Genomic DNA, 12,584 nt, shown 5'->3' with positions numbered 1-12,584 from the left:
AATATGACCAGGTGCATACGTTTGAGGCACTTTCGAACATGGAAGTAAAATATTTTTTAAAATCACAACTACAGATCTTCTCACAGCTACAAAGCATTTTAGCCAAGTTTTGGACACTAATAATTCTGGGCTACCCCATCCTCTCCATTTAACTACCACATTAGGATTTAGAAGCTTATAGTTTGGTTCATTCACCAGTAATATTTTTCTTCTTCCAACGTATCCCATCCTCAAGTAACCCTTTGTTTTATTGGATATTACTGCTTATTACTTCAGTAGATCTATATGTATCATCTATCTATCTATCTATCTTCTATTGATTGACTGATTGATCGATCGATAGATCTAGAGATATAGATATGGTGAAATGATTTTCAATAATGCTGTAGAACCTTTCAAATTGAATGGATGGACCTGCATTTCCTGTTGTTAGTCTTTGCATCCTAGCTGGACCTCTTTTGGGTCACTGTTAGCTGCCTCTTATTGGGTCTCAGTTTGGTAGCCATGGGGGAGGCTGGCATTTCTCTCCAGGATGACTTGAAAAATAACTTGTCTTCTCCATGCTTCTGGTAAAAACTGGTGAGATGCTAAAGGGGGGATAGAGCTGCTCCAATTACAACAAAAGCAATAATTTGGTCCAATTCAAATGAGAATTTGGGTTACTGAGTGCCATTAACACTCATCATGCTACATAAGCAGGATAATCCAGATGTGAAAAACAGTTTGAAGGAATGCTGCAAGATTTATTTGGAAGCTATAGCAGCTACACTGATGATGGTGATGTTTGTTTACAGTGTCAAACATTACAATGCATAGTTTATTATTGTCTGTGTCAGCACTTCCTCAACCATCTTTCAATGGATTAATAGTGTGCTCTGTCTTTGATCTTTGTGAATCAGCCGCCCAGGAAAGCTGAAGAGAAGGGGGATGACATGTGAAGCATACACTAGATTATTACATTAAGACAGGAGCAACTAGAGTTGACAGAAGGAAGCCTAGCATGACTTAATCATCCCAGTGAGATTCCTCTTTAGTTTCAGCTACCTTGATCAAGCTTGATCTCAAATATTGGGCAATTTCAACCTTAACGCCAATCTTAACAACAAAATCAGAACGACATCTGGGACCTCAGAAAAGGGCAATTTAAATCTTTATTACATACTAAAGCAAACAAATACTAAGCATGCAAAGAGGAAATAAAGCAGGTTTGCTACAAACAATAAGCATTTGAACTGGCAAATGGTCTTATATTTGGGATATTTTAAGATAATGAAGTTCCGCTTACTTTCATGGACTCTTAGATCTAATAGATCCACCTTAAACCCATTGTGGAGATCCATCAGGAATAAACATTAAACTGAAAATTTTATTCCCTATGCCTAGTGAAGTGGAATGCTGTGACATGTTGAGCAGAAAAGTCAATGTTACAATATTATGATATAAAAACTGGTTAGCATATAAGTTACCTCAATAAAGGAGATATGTTGTATAGGGGTTCTTCAGTTGCCAGTTTGGCAAGAAACAGCTAGGCTGATACAATTACTAAAGAGGAGGCTGAATCTTTTCAGATTTTCCATTAGAACAGTTATGGAACTCAATTTTGATAGAGGTCAGTAGAAACCAAAAAGGGCAAAGTGTGATAGATCATTCAGTGGCCATTCCATTTAAACTTATTGGTCCTTAGTTATAGTCCCATGAGGTATCGGAATTCCAAGAACCTTGTGATTGGATAGGGGGTTCTGAGCGGAGAGAATAAAAACGCAGGCACATCATGTTTAGGGAAAAAGCTTGGTGTCATTGAGGGACTTAGGAAGACTTAGGTCTTTCTGTACTTCTTCTATAGTGGTACAGTTGCTCTTTGATGTTTTTAACCTGAAACTGACTGACTGCTGCACCTTTGGTCACATGTCACTGTTATTAGGGAGTGAGTGTGGTTTTTCCCATCCACACTGGTGGTGGGTTGCAACTAACTTGAGAAAAGTTCTGTGGATGTAGTCACACCCCTTACGTACCGTTGTGTTGCTCCAGCCAGTAAAGGTTGAGGTTTATGAGCATGTGTACATCTTAGCAATCCTGATATTCCCACAAGGTGACTGAGCACTCATCATTAAAAGCTTGGCAGATGGAGTGTGGAAACTTGTCAGGATTTTTTTTGTCATTTTCTCCCAGTTCAGAACTTCTTGCCCTGCTCCTGAGCTCCTAAACCATGATTCCTGAGCAATGTGTCTTTGCTAAGCTGCACTGTTACCTGCCTGAGTAAATATTCCTTCCTTCCTTATAAGAAAGAGCTTCTGCTTGTGTGTTTTAGAGCCAGAGCAGGACACCTACCAGATTTCCACAGAACCTCACCTGCCCATGCTTTCTGAATTTGCCTAATCAGGTTGAAGATCTTCTATTATAATTAATAAATACAGTGGCACCTCAGGTTACAAATGCTTTGGGTTACAAACACTTCAGGTTACAAATTCCGCTAACCCAGAAGTAGTACCTTGGGTTGAGAACTTTGCCCGAGGATGAGAATAGAAATTGTGCGGCGGCGGCAGCGGCAGCAGGAGGCCCCACTAGCGAAAGCGCGCCTCAGGTTAAGAACGGTTTTGGGTTAAGAACAGACCTCCGGAACGAATTAAGTTCGTAACCTGAGGTACCACTGTATGAGCATTCTACCAGTTCATTGCTTCTCAGGTCTGCTTTATAGGTGTGGTTTTTGTACAGTCTAGGAACAGAAGCAGCTTTACTTGGCTGTTGTGACTTTGGCAGAAAGAGATACAAATAGTTGTCTAACACTAAACTGCTACAGGTACTAAATGCATCTGCCATGCTGGGTAAGCAGTGGCGCACTCCCCCCATCCTTGTGCTGCCTTCCCAAAGGCATGAAAACACTAACTTGGCTTTTGGAAGGAGGAGGACTCTAGGACCCTGTGAGAGCCTCACGCCTCCTTCTCAAAGCCCAGTGAGTCACTTATCTGGCTTTGAGACAGTTCCCAGTGCGTGTGCACTGTTCATACAGCCCTAAATCCACCCCTGGGGCTAGCAAAGCTGCAACTACTGGAATTCCCCTCTTCTACGTGCCATTAAAAATACAGGAGCACAATCTTCCTTTGATTCTGGCTATTAATGCCTATCAGGGACTAAGCAGGTTCTCCATTGTTAGTGAGTCACATATGCAGACGCATAGCTTGTCCTGATAACCTCTTTATTGAACATTCCATTTGATCTGTTTGCTTGGAGGTTATGTGACTTCTCTTCCATCAATAGTTATTCCACACTTTTTAGTTCATTTCCTGTCACTTTCTTTACCACAAGTCTTTTTCTAAAAAAGTGGATTTGTTGTGCTAGAACACCAGAAACACTCTAAGCCACTTAACTGTGAAAACCTAAATGTCTGGTATGTGACTAAATCCCTCTCACTCACAAAACAGTGACAATGTAGAGGTGACCATTGGTGAATACAATAAAGCAAAGAGAAATTCACTGGTTCACTAAGGCATCAAATACTGCATCTTCTCCCCTCCCAAATTTCTGGAAACACTGCTTGCCTCCCATTTTTCTTGCCGAATTAGTGAGTGCTATGACAACAGTAGGCACTTTTTGTTCCTATTTTCAAACAAGAGGCTTGATAATTGGATTAATTTGTTTACAATCATTTAATTAAATTTGCCCAACAACAATGTACATACTTGGAGGCACAATAATTATACCTATGTGTACCTTCCAATCACTGAAAGGGCTGTTAGTCACTGAGGAAGTATTTGGTAATTTAAGATTACCCTTATTTTCATTTTCTGATTAGTGAAGAACAGTCGTCGTCATGTTCAGGTAATTGCTTTATTAACTAGCTTAATTACACATCCTGTAAAAGTGGCAGCTACGCAGTTATTCTGCTTAATGTGTTGCTCAGGAAAAAGTGCTAACTAATTGCTTACATATTCCTTTTAGAGGCCTGGAATATTTGCTGGCGTAATTCATTTGTGAAGAGTATGATGGAAATGCTATGAATTGGTACTTGGTGTGATGCCAGAGAACAAGATAAAGTTCTACCTGAACATCAGTTGTGTGGTTTATGATTCTTTCAACAAGCAGGGAAAGGCTTTGAACCTAAATCCAATTCCTTAAAAACAAGCTCCATTGAAGCATCAGCCCTGGGCAGGTGACAGGATACAACTTGTGTATTCGGTCCATAAAGAAGATCCACACCATGAGATTCGGAGAAGGGCCAGAAGGCACAGCCCCGGTCTCACACTCCATATGTTCACCATCACTAGTTTTAATATCATTTGCCCAGGTCTTCGTTTCCACAAAAATGTGTTCAAGGACAAGCTGAGAAGTAATAAGCCACCCAGCCTTTCCCCAGTGTCTAATTAATTTAATTATGATTTCGGTGTACTAAGAACTTGACAATTCAAAGATGTATAGGAATATGATCCTGGGTATATTCAAATTGACAATCAGTGCACTGTCTGTTTAGAAGTACAAGAATATGAATTTTGAATGTAATATCAGATATAGGTGGGTAGGTTCCACTGAATGGAATAGAACTGCTGCCAACAGATGTTTATGGGTTTTTTTGTTTTGTTTTTGAGGAATGTGTTCTTTAAAGAATAGCCATAAGTTTGTAAGGGTACTGGAGAAGTTGTAGTTTGGAAAGAGCTACAAAATACAAACTGCATTGTGTTACATTTTTTATCTTTTAGATTACTTTCTTTAAAGTGAACTCTACAACCACAATGTGTCATTTAACTATAAAAGCGTCTTGAAATTAATTTAGTAAAGAGGCTATATCCAAGATGTACACCCAATATTGTCACAAAGTCCAGGAAATGGAGATAATCCAGGAATATTTTGCAGTTCTCAATTTTCCCCTCCTCTAGAATTTAGAACACTGCCAGCTCAAGCATTATGGGATGTGATTTGAGAATCATACAATACACAGCAGGAATGTATGCTAAATTCTCTTTCCCTGGATCTCCTGCTGTTCCAGGCAAATGCTATATTGAGTTGGCAATTCCATTTTACTGCCATTATCATTAATAGACGTTGTTTCCATTCAGTGCAGAGTCTCAGTGCCTTATTATCCAAATGAACTGGATATCCACACTGTGGTACAGTATTGAGAATGGTGTCACCAGAAAGGACGGGGGTGGGGGGTGGGGGGTTAAAAGGTAACCAAATGGAACAAACTTTGCCCCAATGTGAAATATGCCTTGTTTACTTAAGTGGATTTAGCATGCTTAGAATGGCAGCCTTATTTTTAATTTCAAGTTTATGATCCAGTTACAATTTATATGTGAAATGTGAGTGTTCTTCAAATAACCACAGGGAGCAGCCATCATTTCCGCCCCCTCTGGTACCACCACTGGTTTGGAGGACTTGCTACTGTTATTGTGAGTAGCATATCAAGGTCCAGATTTCTGTGAGACTGTAATTAACACTTATGCCAGACTTTCAATGTGGAGAATTCTATAAAATTATCATCAATGTTCTGAAATAATAATTATTGTACAAAATAAAGTCAGTCTCTGGCACCAGAATTTTGTTTTGTTTTGCTATTATGTACTCAACCTGTGTGCTCTACAGCTTCATGACAGAAAGCATCCAAAATCCAATTTTCAGATACAAAAGCTGGATTGCCAGTGAGTGAACCGCAAGCCAAAATGTTATTACTGGTGTTAATCTGCAACAACCAACAGCAACAAAATATGGTACAAACATCGCCATCCATCATTACCAGAGAATGACGAATGGGAAAGTGCTGGGACGCAGCCGTCATTATTGACAATTGGGTTACATGCAGCTGCCCAGGTACTATGTGTTTGAACAAGGACAAACACAGTAATTCACAAATATCACTGTCCCCTCTGGCCAACAACTTTCAGCAGAACTGCAGCTGGTGAGATTCAACCTTTGCTGAAACTGGAAAGAGTCTCCGTGGTGGCTTGTTGTGTGATTGCAGTCTGTGCAATAATTTTGACAGCACAGTAGGAGCCACGGGAGCGCTTGAAAACAGAAACACTGTGGCCATTTGTTATAAAAGGTTGCCCTGCTGTGGACAGCCAAAACAACCGAAGAGCTGATATTCATCTGACAGTGGCTTTGGTTATCATAAACCCACTCCATCATGTAATGTACTGGCATTCCAGTTTAAAAGGACCACACAAGTTTTATTGTCCCTCAAAGAATAAGTAGTGCTTAGATTTAAAACTGAGTCTGATTCCACCAAAAATGATGTTTGGGGAATACTGGGGTTTACAGCACTTTTACGGGAAATAATTGACTAGTTCAGATAGAAGCAATAAATGTAATGCTGAAACCGTACCCTTGAGATGCATGGTGCGGGCATGTCCCATGGTGTCTTCCTTCTGATTTTTGTTTGTGTTAACTTTGTTTTGGATAAATCCTTTATACTTGTGGATATTTATGCATTCTGACATTATATTCCTGGGCTGTGGGGACTAACAAATACACAACAAAGGGGATCCTGCAAATCATGTTCCAAGATAGGGACACCAATTCTTAGCTCTTCTGATAAGTTTGGCCCCTGGAGGACAACTAATTTTCTCCACTCTAGATACACATGGAAGCTATATGATACGACAGTGTTATCTCTATTATGTCAGATGCATTGTGTCTTCTGTGTTACATTTCAAAACAATGATAATCCATAAATGCCACTTTTGCTGTTCTGAATTTTGTAAAGCTCATTAAGGCATTTGCTTGCTGAAGCCTAGAACATTCCCTGAAATTTTGGGCAGGCATTAGAATTTCCTGATAATTACTTACAATCATCAACATTTTATTTGCTAGGACATTAAATCTTGACCTTTAGTTTCACAGCAGTTGCTTGAAACAATTTAGACTGCCTGGGAAATGAAACCTTGTGTGAAGTCAAACAGCTGAAATAAATGCCAAGCCCATAAAAGCTGGCACTGCTGAGAACCATGTGGGTAACATTAGAGTGGGGGGGAATCCTGCATTACACTTGTCAGTTTTACATTTCTCCTTAGAGAATGGCCCTGGTAAACCATTTACTCATTGCAAACAGAAATTTTCAAACAGCAAAGGGTAGAAGTTGGCTTCTATAGCGTACTAAGGTTTCCATATAACTAAAATTATGCACCCAGAAAATGGAAAAACTGTGCAATGACCAAAATGTATGTACAGAGATCATTGGTTGCTAATCAAATGTTGTGGTTGCAAGAACCCTGGCCTGCCCTATGGGGTAGGATCATGGGACAGGTCTCTGAAATTCAGTATGAAGTCCAGGACAATTCATCACCCTCTGCTGCCGCTCTGTGTCTGGGAAGAGTGCTGGAGTTTGTCTGTTGCACAGAATCTCTGAGACACATGAGCACACTTCAGACATCCTTTGAATGAGTTCAGTAAACACCATGGGGACATGCTCCACCTCTCTGTCACTCTTCGGATCACTCTCCATGAGTTGGAGGGTCATTTTCTGATGCAGAGAACCTGCTGCGCATATGGAGGCTCCACACACATTTAGAACACTGGAAAACTGGGTTTTAAATTGTGAGGGAATCCTCTGTGAGTGTAAGCAGGCATTTTACTTCAAAAGATTTCCCTCCTACTTGAGGTGGTGGTAGATATAACATTCTCATCCCCATATATCTGCATATTTACAAAATTTAGAAATTTTACTATAGAAATGCAGTGGAATATGAGAAGAATTAGGGATCAAGACAGGCTGCAACATGTGGATGTAGGTATTATGCAAAGCCCAAGTGAGACATCAATGATATGAGGCACTTCAAGTTGCCTTGGGGCAATTGTGAGTTCTGGATCAGATAGAATTTTGACACCGGGGTGCCAGTGAATAGCCTTGCCCTACTATTCCTTACTTTGTTCGGCTTACCTGAACATAAACTTTTGCCTTATACTGCTGAGCTGTCACTTGGAATGGAACAATGGTTTTTATGTAGTATCATGTTTTAAACAACGCGGCTGAAACATTGCTTTATTCAGATGGTTTTATATCATATATTTTTGTGGCAGAATGTTGTACAGTGCCTTGGGAGGGCAACGCACCCTCAGAGGTGGTTTAGAAATCTCCGAACAAGCAAACCGCGAAGTCTTTTGTATGCATTATTATTTCTTATAAATTTTCTTATTCTATTCTGACTTTTAGCTCATTTTTTTTGGAGAATCTAAGACTTTGTTATGATTTACTAATAAACATGTGACAGAACTGGTTTCAAGAGAAGTACTGCACAAAAATACTACTTATTTTGGGTGAGTGATGAAAAGTTTATATTGAAAGAAACAAAAAACTGGAGTCAGAGATTTTTAATGTTACCCAAGTCAAGCTGTGAAACCTGATACACGTTTGTTTTGCATCATTTGCAACAAAGTACTATTACAAGAAAGCACTCTGACAATGGACCACTTCCTTGTAGGATAAAGGTCAAAAGAAGTCTGTGTTTGGTAGCTGTGACTGACATATCCTTTGAGAAATTGCTATTCATTATAACTGTCACCTGCAGAAACTTCAATCCAAATTTTCAAGCAAACCTGCTAGACGCATGCAACAGAAGGAGGGAAAAAAAAAACAATAGCAGAAGAATTCTGGACTTGATTAAAATGAAAGCCAATGAAACTATAATTGCCCAGCATATGGGAAGGAGTATAGTACACTACTGGGGGAAAATAAACAGTCATCCTTGCTGCATTTTCCAGAAACTGGTGTCAAAATAAGTTTTCTTACAATCCTTGTGGGGACCACAAACCACTGAAATGGGAATTATAGGACATTATTCTTTAAACACATTATTAAAAGACTTAAGTCCTATACAGATAAAAACGCAGTAGAATGAATATGTGGGGAGTTGAGAGATAGCTGGGGCAACCTAATCAGATGGGTGTGGTGGTATTACTAATCACCAATCACCAATTATTTCTTCTTGACCCCACCTTCCACATGTTTCTTCAAATAGAGCATATGTATGTACAAGGTGGGGACACAGGTGGCGCTGTGGGTTAAAGCCTCAGCGCCTAGGACTTGCCGATCGAAAGGTCGGCGGTTCGAATCCCTGCGGCGGGGTGCGCTCCCGCTGCTCGGTCCCAGCGCCTGCCAACCTAGCAGTTCGAAAGCACCTCCGGGTGCAAGTAGATAAATAGGGACCGCTTACCAGCGGGAAGGTAAACGGCGTTTCCGTGTGCAGCTCTGGCTCGCCAGAGCAGCGATGTCACGCTGGCCACGTGACCCGGAAGTGTCTCCGGACAGCGCTGGCCCCTGGCCTCTTGAGTGAGATGGGCGCACAACCCCAGAGTCTGTCAAGACTGGCCCGTACGGGCAGGGGTACCTTTACCTTTACCTTATGTACAAGGTGCATGGAAAATCTATACCCTCTGAAATCTCTACCTTGCAAGCCTCCTGGGTATAATTGCACATGTACCTTGTCAAGTCTATGTACCTAATATAGGAGGTAAGGAGGAAATGATGCCAATGGGTGAGATGCTGACCTCCCATCCACACACAGATTTTACCTAGATCTCTTTCAAAGTGGACTGAGGGGTGGAAGAGCCTGCCTTTCCCAGACAGCTATAGGCAACAGCAGGAGGCATTAGACGTCTTCATTATAACTAGCAGAATCAAAACTGAGCCAGAGAAGGTTAGTGAACTAACAATATCAATGGCTCTGGATCAAAAAAGTATTTGGATGTAGTGATAAATAATCAAAGGGGCTTCTGAAAGATCTGGGGCTCAGCCTAAATCATGCAGTAAAAGCACGATAAGCCAGTGGAACAGATTGACTGAATATACAATAAAAGGCATTTACCATGGATTTATCAAGTCAATCCCATTTTGTTTTATCTGAGCATATTCTAAGTGGCTAAGAAGAGCATGGAAGAGCAAGATAATCACAAGAGAATGGAAATGTATTTTTGAAAGAAGACTTAAAGGAATCAGTAACAGAGAATCTAGTTGGTGCATACATAAGTGCCATATGAAAGCAAGTGCTGGTTCATATGGAGCTGTCTTACTCACACCAATGGTCCATTGAGCTCACTACAGCCTCCCCAGACAGACAGAAACTCTCCTGGTTTGCTGGAAAAGATATTTTCCAGTCCTGATACTGGACATACTTTTGGCTGGGAATATTCATTGCTAGGTCACCAAATAGGCAGAGTAGGCACTGGCCTATGGGCCCCAAGCCTATTAGGGGCCCTTCAACAATGGATCAAAATAATATTTATTTGCTCTTGAAAGAAAATTACAAAAAGTATTTAGATATAATTTGCAAGCCCCCTCCCCGAGATTTCGACTGCCCAGGGGCCTCCACAGGGTTTAATCCGGCCCTGAGGATATTAGGAACTGAAGCTATAAAAAGAGTGTGCTATATCACCAAGCTATGAGTGCTCCCTTAAATGTACAACACATATTCAAGTGCAATAATTCATTGTTACTATGGGATTACACAGTTCACAGATGATATTTTGCCATCTAACCTAGATGGACAGCCAAGTGCTAGCTCAGCTAATGGAACTTCCCAATATACACCTTGCCCTCTGGTGCTTGATTGAGCATATCTTGGCAAAATTAGTCTGTCTTATCACTATGGATAACTCAACTTCTCCACAATTGTCACATTGCCTCTTTGTCATGTTCCACAAGTTGTCATGTTCCACATTTAATTCAAAAACTAGGTCCTCCCCCCTAGCTCTGCTCCTCTCTGGCCCTGATTCAAATTAAGAATATTCAGAAGCAAATGCATTCATATTGCGCCCCCCTCTCTCATACATAGAATTGCGTATGGGTTGTGTGTGTGTGTGTGTGTGTGTGTGTGTGTGTGTGTACAGTTCCCATATGAGGATCTCAACATGCATGAGTGAATTGGCATCAGATTTCTCTTTTCATGGCCCTTTATAACTTCATGCTCCTTCCTTTCTGCAACCACTCATCTGGTTTGTCTCCATACCTTCTAACCTGTTGTTTCCTGTGCCTGGAACAATTCTTCTCCTGCAATTTGTCTTCCTTTCTCTATGCCACCACTCAAGATCACTATATATTCATTCTAACCCACATTTCTTCTCACACCCTCACCTACTGCATCCGCTTGATTCTGTTACGGCATCTCCTTTACACAATTGAAGCCAAACTTTGCTATCTTGATATAGATGATAAATCTTTGGTGCATGGATCATGCAATTTCTATCACCTGGATACTTGCTAATACAACGTAGGAGCTAAATATACATTAAAGTGAGTTAGGTCACCACAGTTACAGCCCTTTGGGGCACTTTTTAGATGGTATATATTGATGCATTTTATCTTTTCTTCTTTATGTTTATGTTTTCAGACTTGTTACCATAAAGTATCATATCCAAGCAAAACCTTTGTGAATAGTGTATATTATATGTCTATAGCAATGAATGTATGAATAAATGATTAATCCAACATAGTACACCGCAAAGAACAAAACATGAAAATCTTAATTCCACTTAAAAAGTGAAGTATCAACACTTGAATTAAACATGACTAAGGAGGTGTTTTGTATTTTTTACCAAATCAACACCTAAGGCATTAATAATCAGGCCAATGAAAAATATCCACTGACTGCATTATCTGCTCTCAGATGTGGAAATCCTTTAGTGTTTTAGCTATGCCTTTGGTGTACTGGTTTAGAATATATATGACCTATGCAGCACACCAAGTGAATTATATTTTCACTATAAAGTCAAATGTTACACTTCCCACCAAGGTTTTTACTCTCTAACAACCATGCATTGAGTGATATAAATGCAGTGCACATCGTTCATTTTAATGTGTTATGCTACACCATAAAGAAAAGGAAATATAAGGAAACATAAAGCCACAGATTCACATAACAGGTGTCTTCAATCAATTGTTACTGCTTTTTCTGCACACTCTAAACACAAGATCCACGTTATTTCCATTGTGCAGGAAGTTTGGCATCTAATCTGGCAATCTTACAATACCATGAAAAACTGCTTCTAAATGTGGACCCCCTTTCACTTTCCAGTCTGGGGTGTAGAGGAACTCTCTTGAACTACTGGCACTTTCAGTTGACATGAGGAGCATCAGGGTAACAGCCTTCCTTACTCACAGTCTTACATGTTTCATTAAACGGCTTGGGTTTGAAAGCTCACATTCCTAAATGGTACTTTTGCAAATGCCCGAATTACGGCAGAAACGCTTTTGTCATTACCTTTGTTGTGTAAGTATGTCCATCGGAGCCACAAACTGCACTGGCATGCATCAGAGGGCATGGCTTGCATTTTACTAAATTAGCTGGTCCATTCCAGTGCCTCTGGGGAAGGTTTCCTTTCTTTTGCCGAAGGCTGGAAGAGAAGGCGGGGGTCTGTGTGAATGTGATAGACAACTAAGACAAGTCTCTGCCAAATCTAAGCCTGAAAACAATCTAAATTTTGTGCATGGAATCCTTTTGGATCTAATTCTGCCTAAGCACATTTCAGGGCCAGCTAAAGAGTGAATTTGTAATTGCTGGCAAAGCAATATTGTTTATTTCCAGTAGTTATATAACAAAATGATTATTGTTATTGGTTGTACGAGAAAAACAATAAAAGCTGTAGGAGACAGAAATAACATG

At 40.2% G+C, this 12,584-nt stretch overlaps 1 protein-coding gene across 1 annotated transcript in view; it reads right to left on the bottom strand.

Annotated features, from left to right (window-relative positions):
• The window catches only part of SPOCK1 (SPARC (osteonectin), cwcv and kazal like domains proteoglycan 1), a 410,736-nt gene that overhangs the window by 107,778 nt on the left and 290,374 nt on the right, over positions 1-12,584 (bottom strand). The window contains 1 exon segment of the mRNA XM_083728616.1: positions 12,183-12,315. Within this exon segment, the coding sequence (XP_083584742.1) occupies positions 12,183-12,315 (133 nt within the window).

Source organism: Podarcis gaigeae, assembly GCF_964106915.1.
Source record: "Podarcis gaigeae genome assembly, chromosome: 2".
Taxonomy (NCBI): domain Eukaryota; kingdom Metazoa; phylum Chordata; class Lepidosauria; order Squamata; family Lacertidae; genus Podarcis; species Podarcis gaigeae.
The sequence above is the reverse complement of the archived record's forward strand: the minus strand, read 5'-3'. Positions and strand labels throughout refer to the sequence as shown.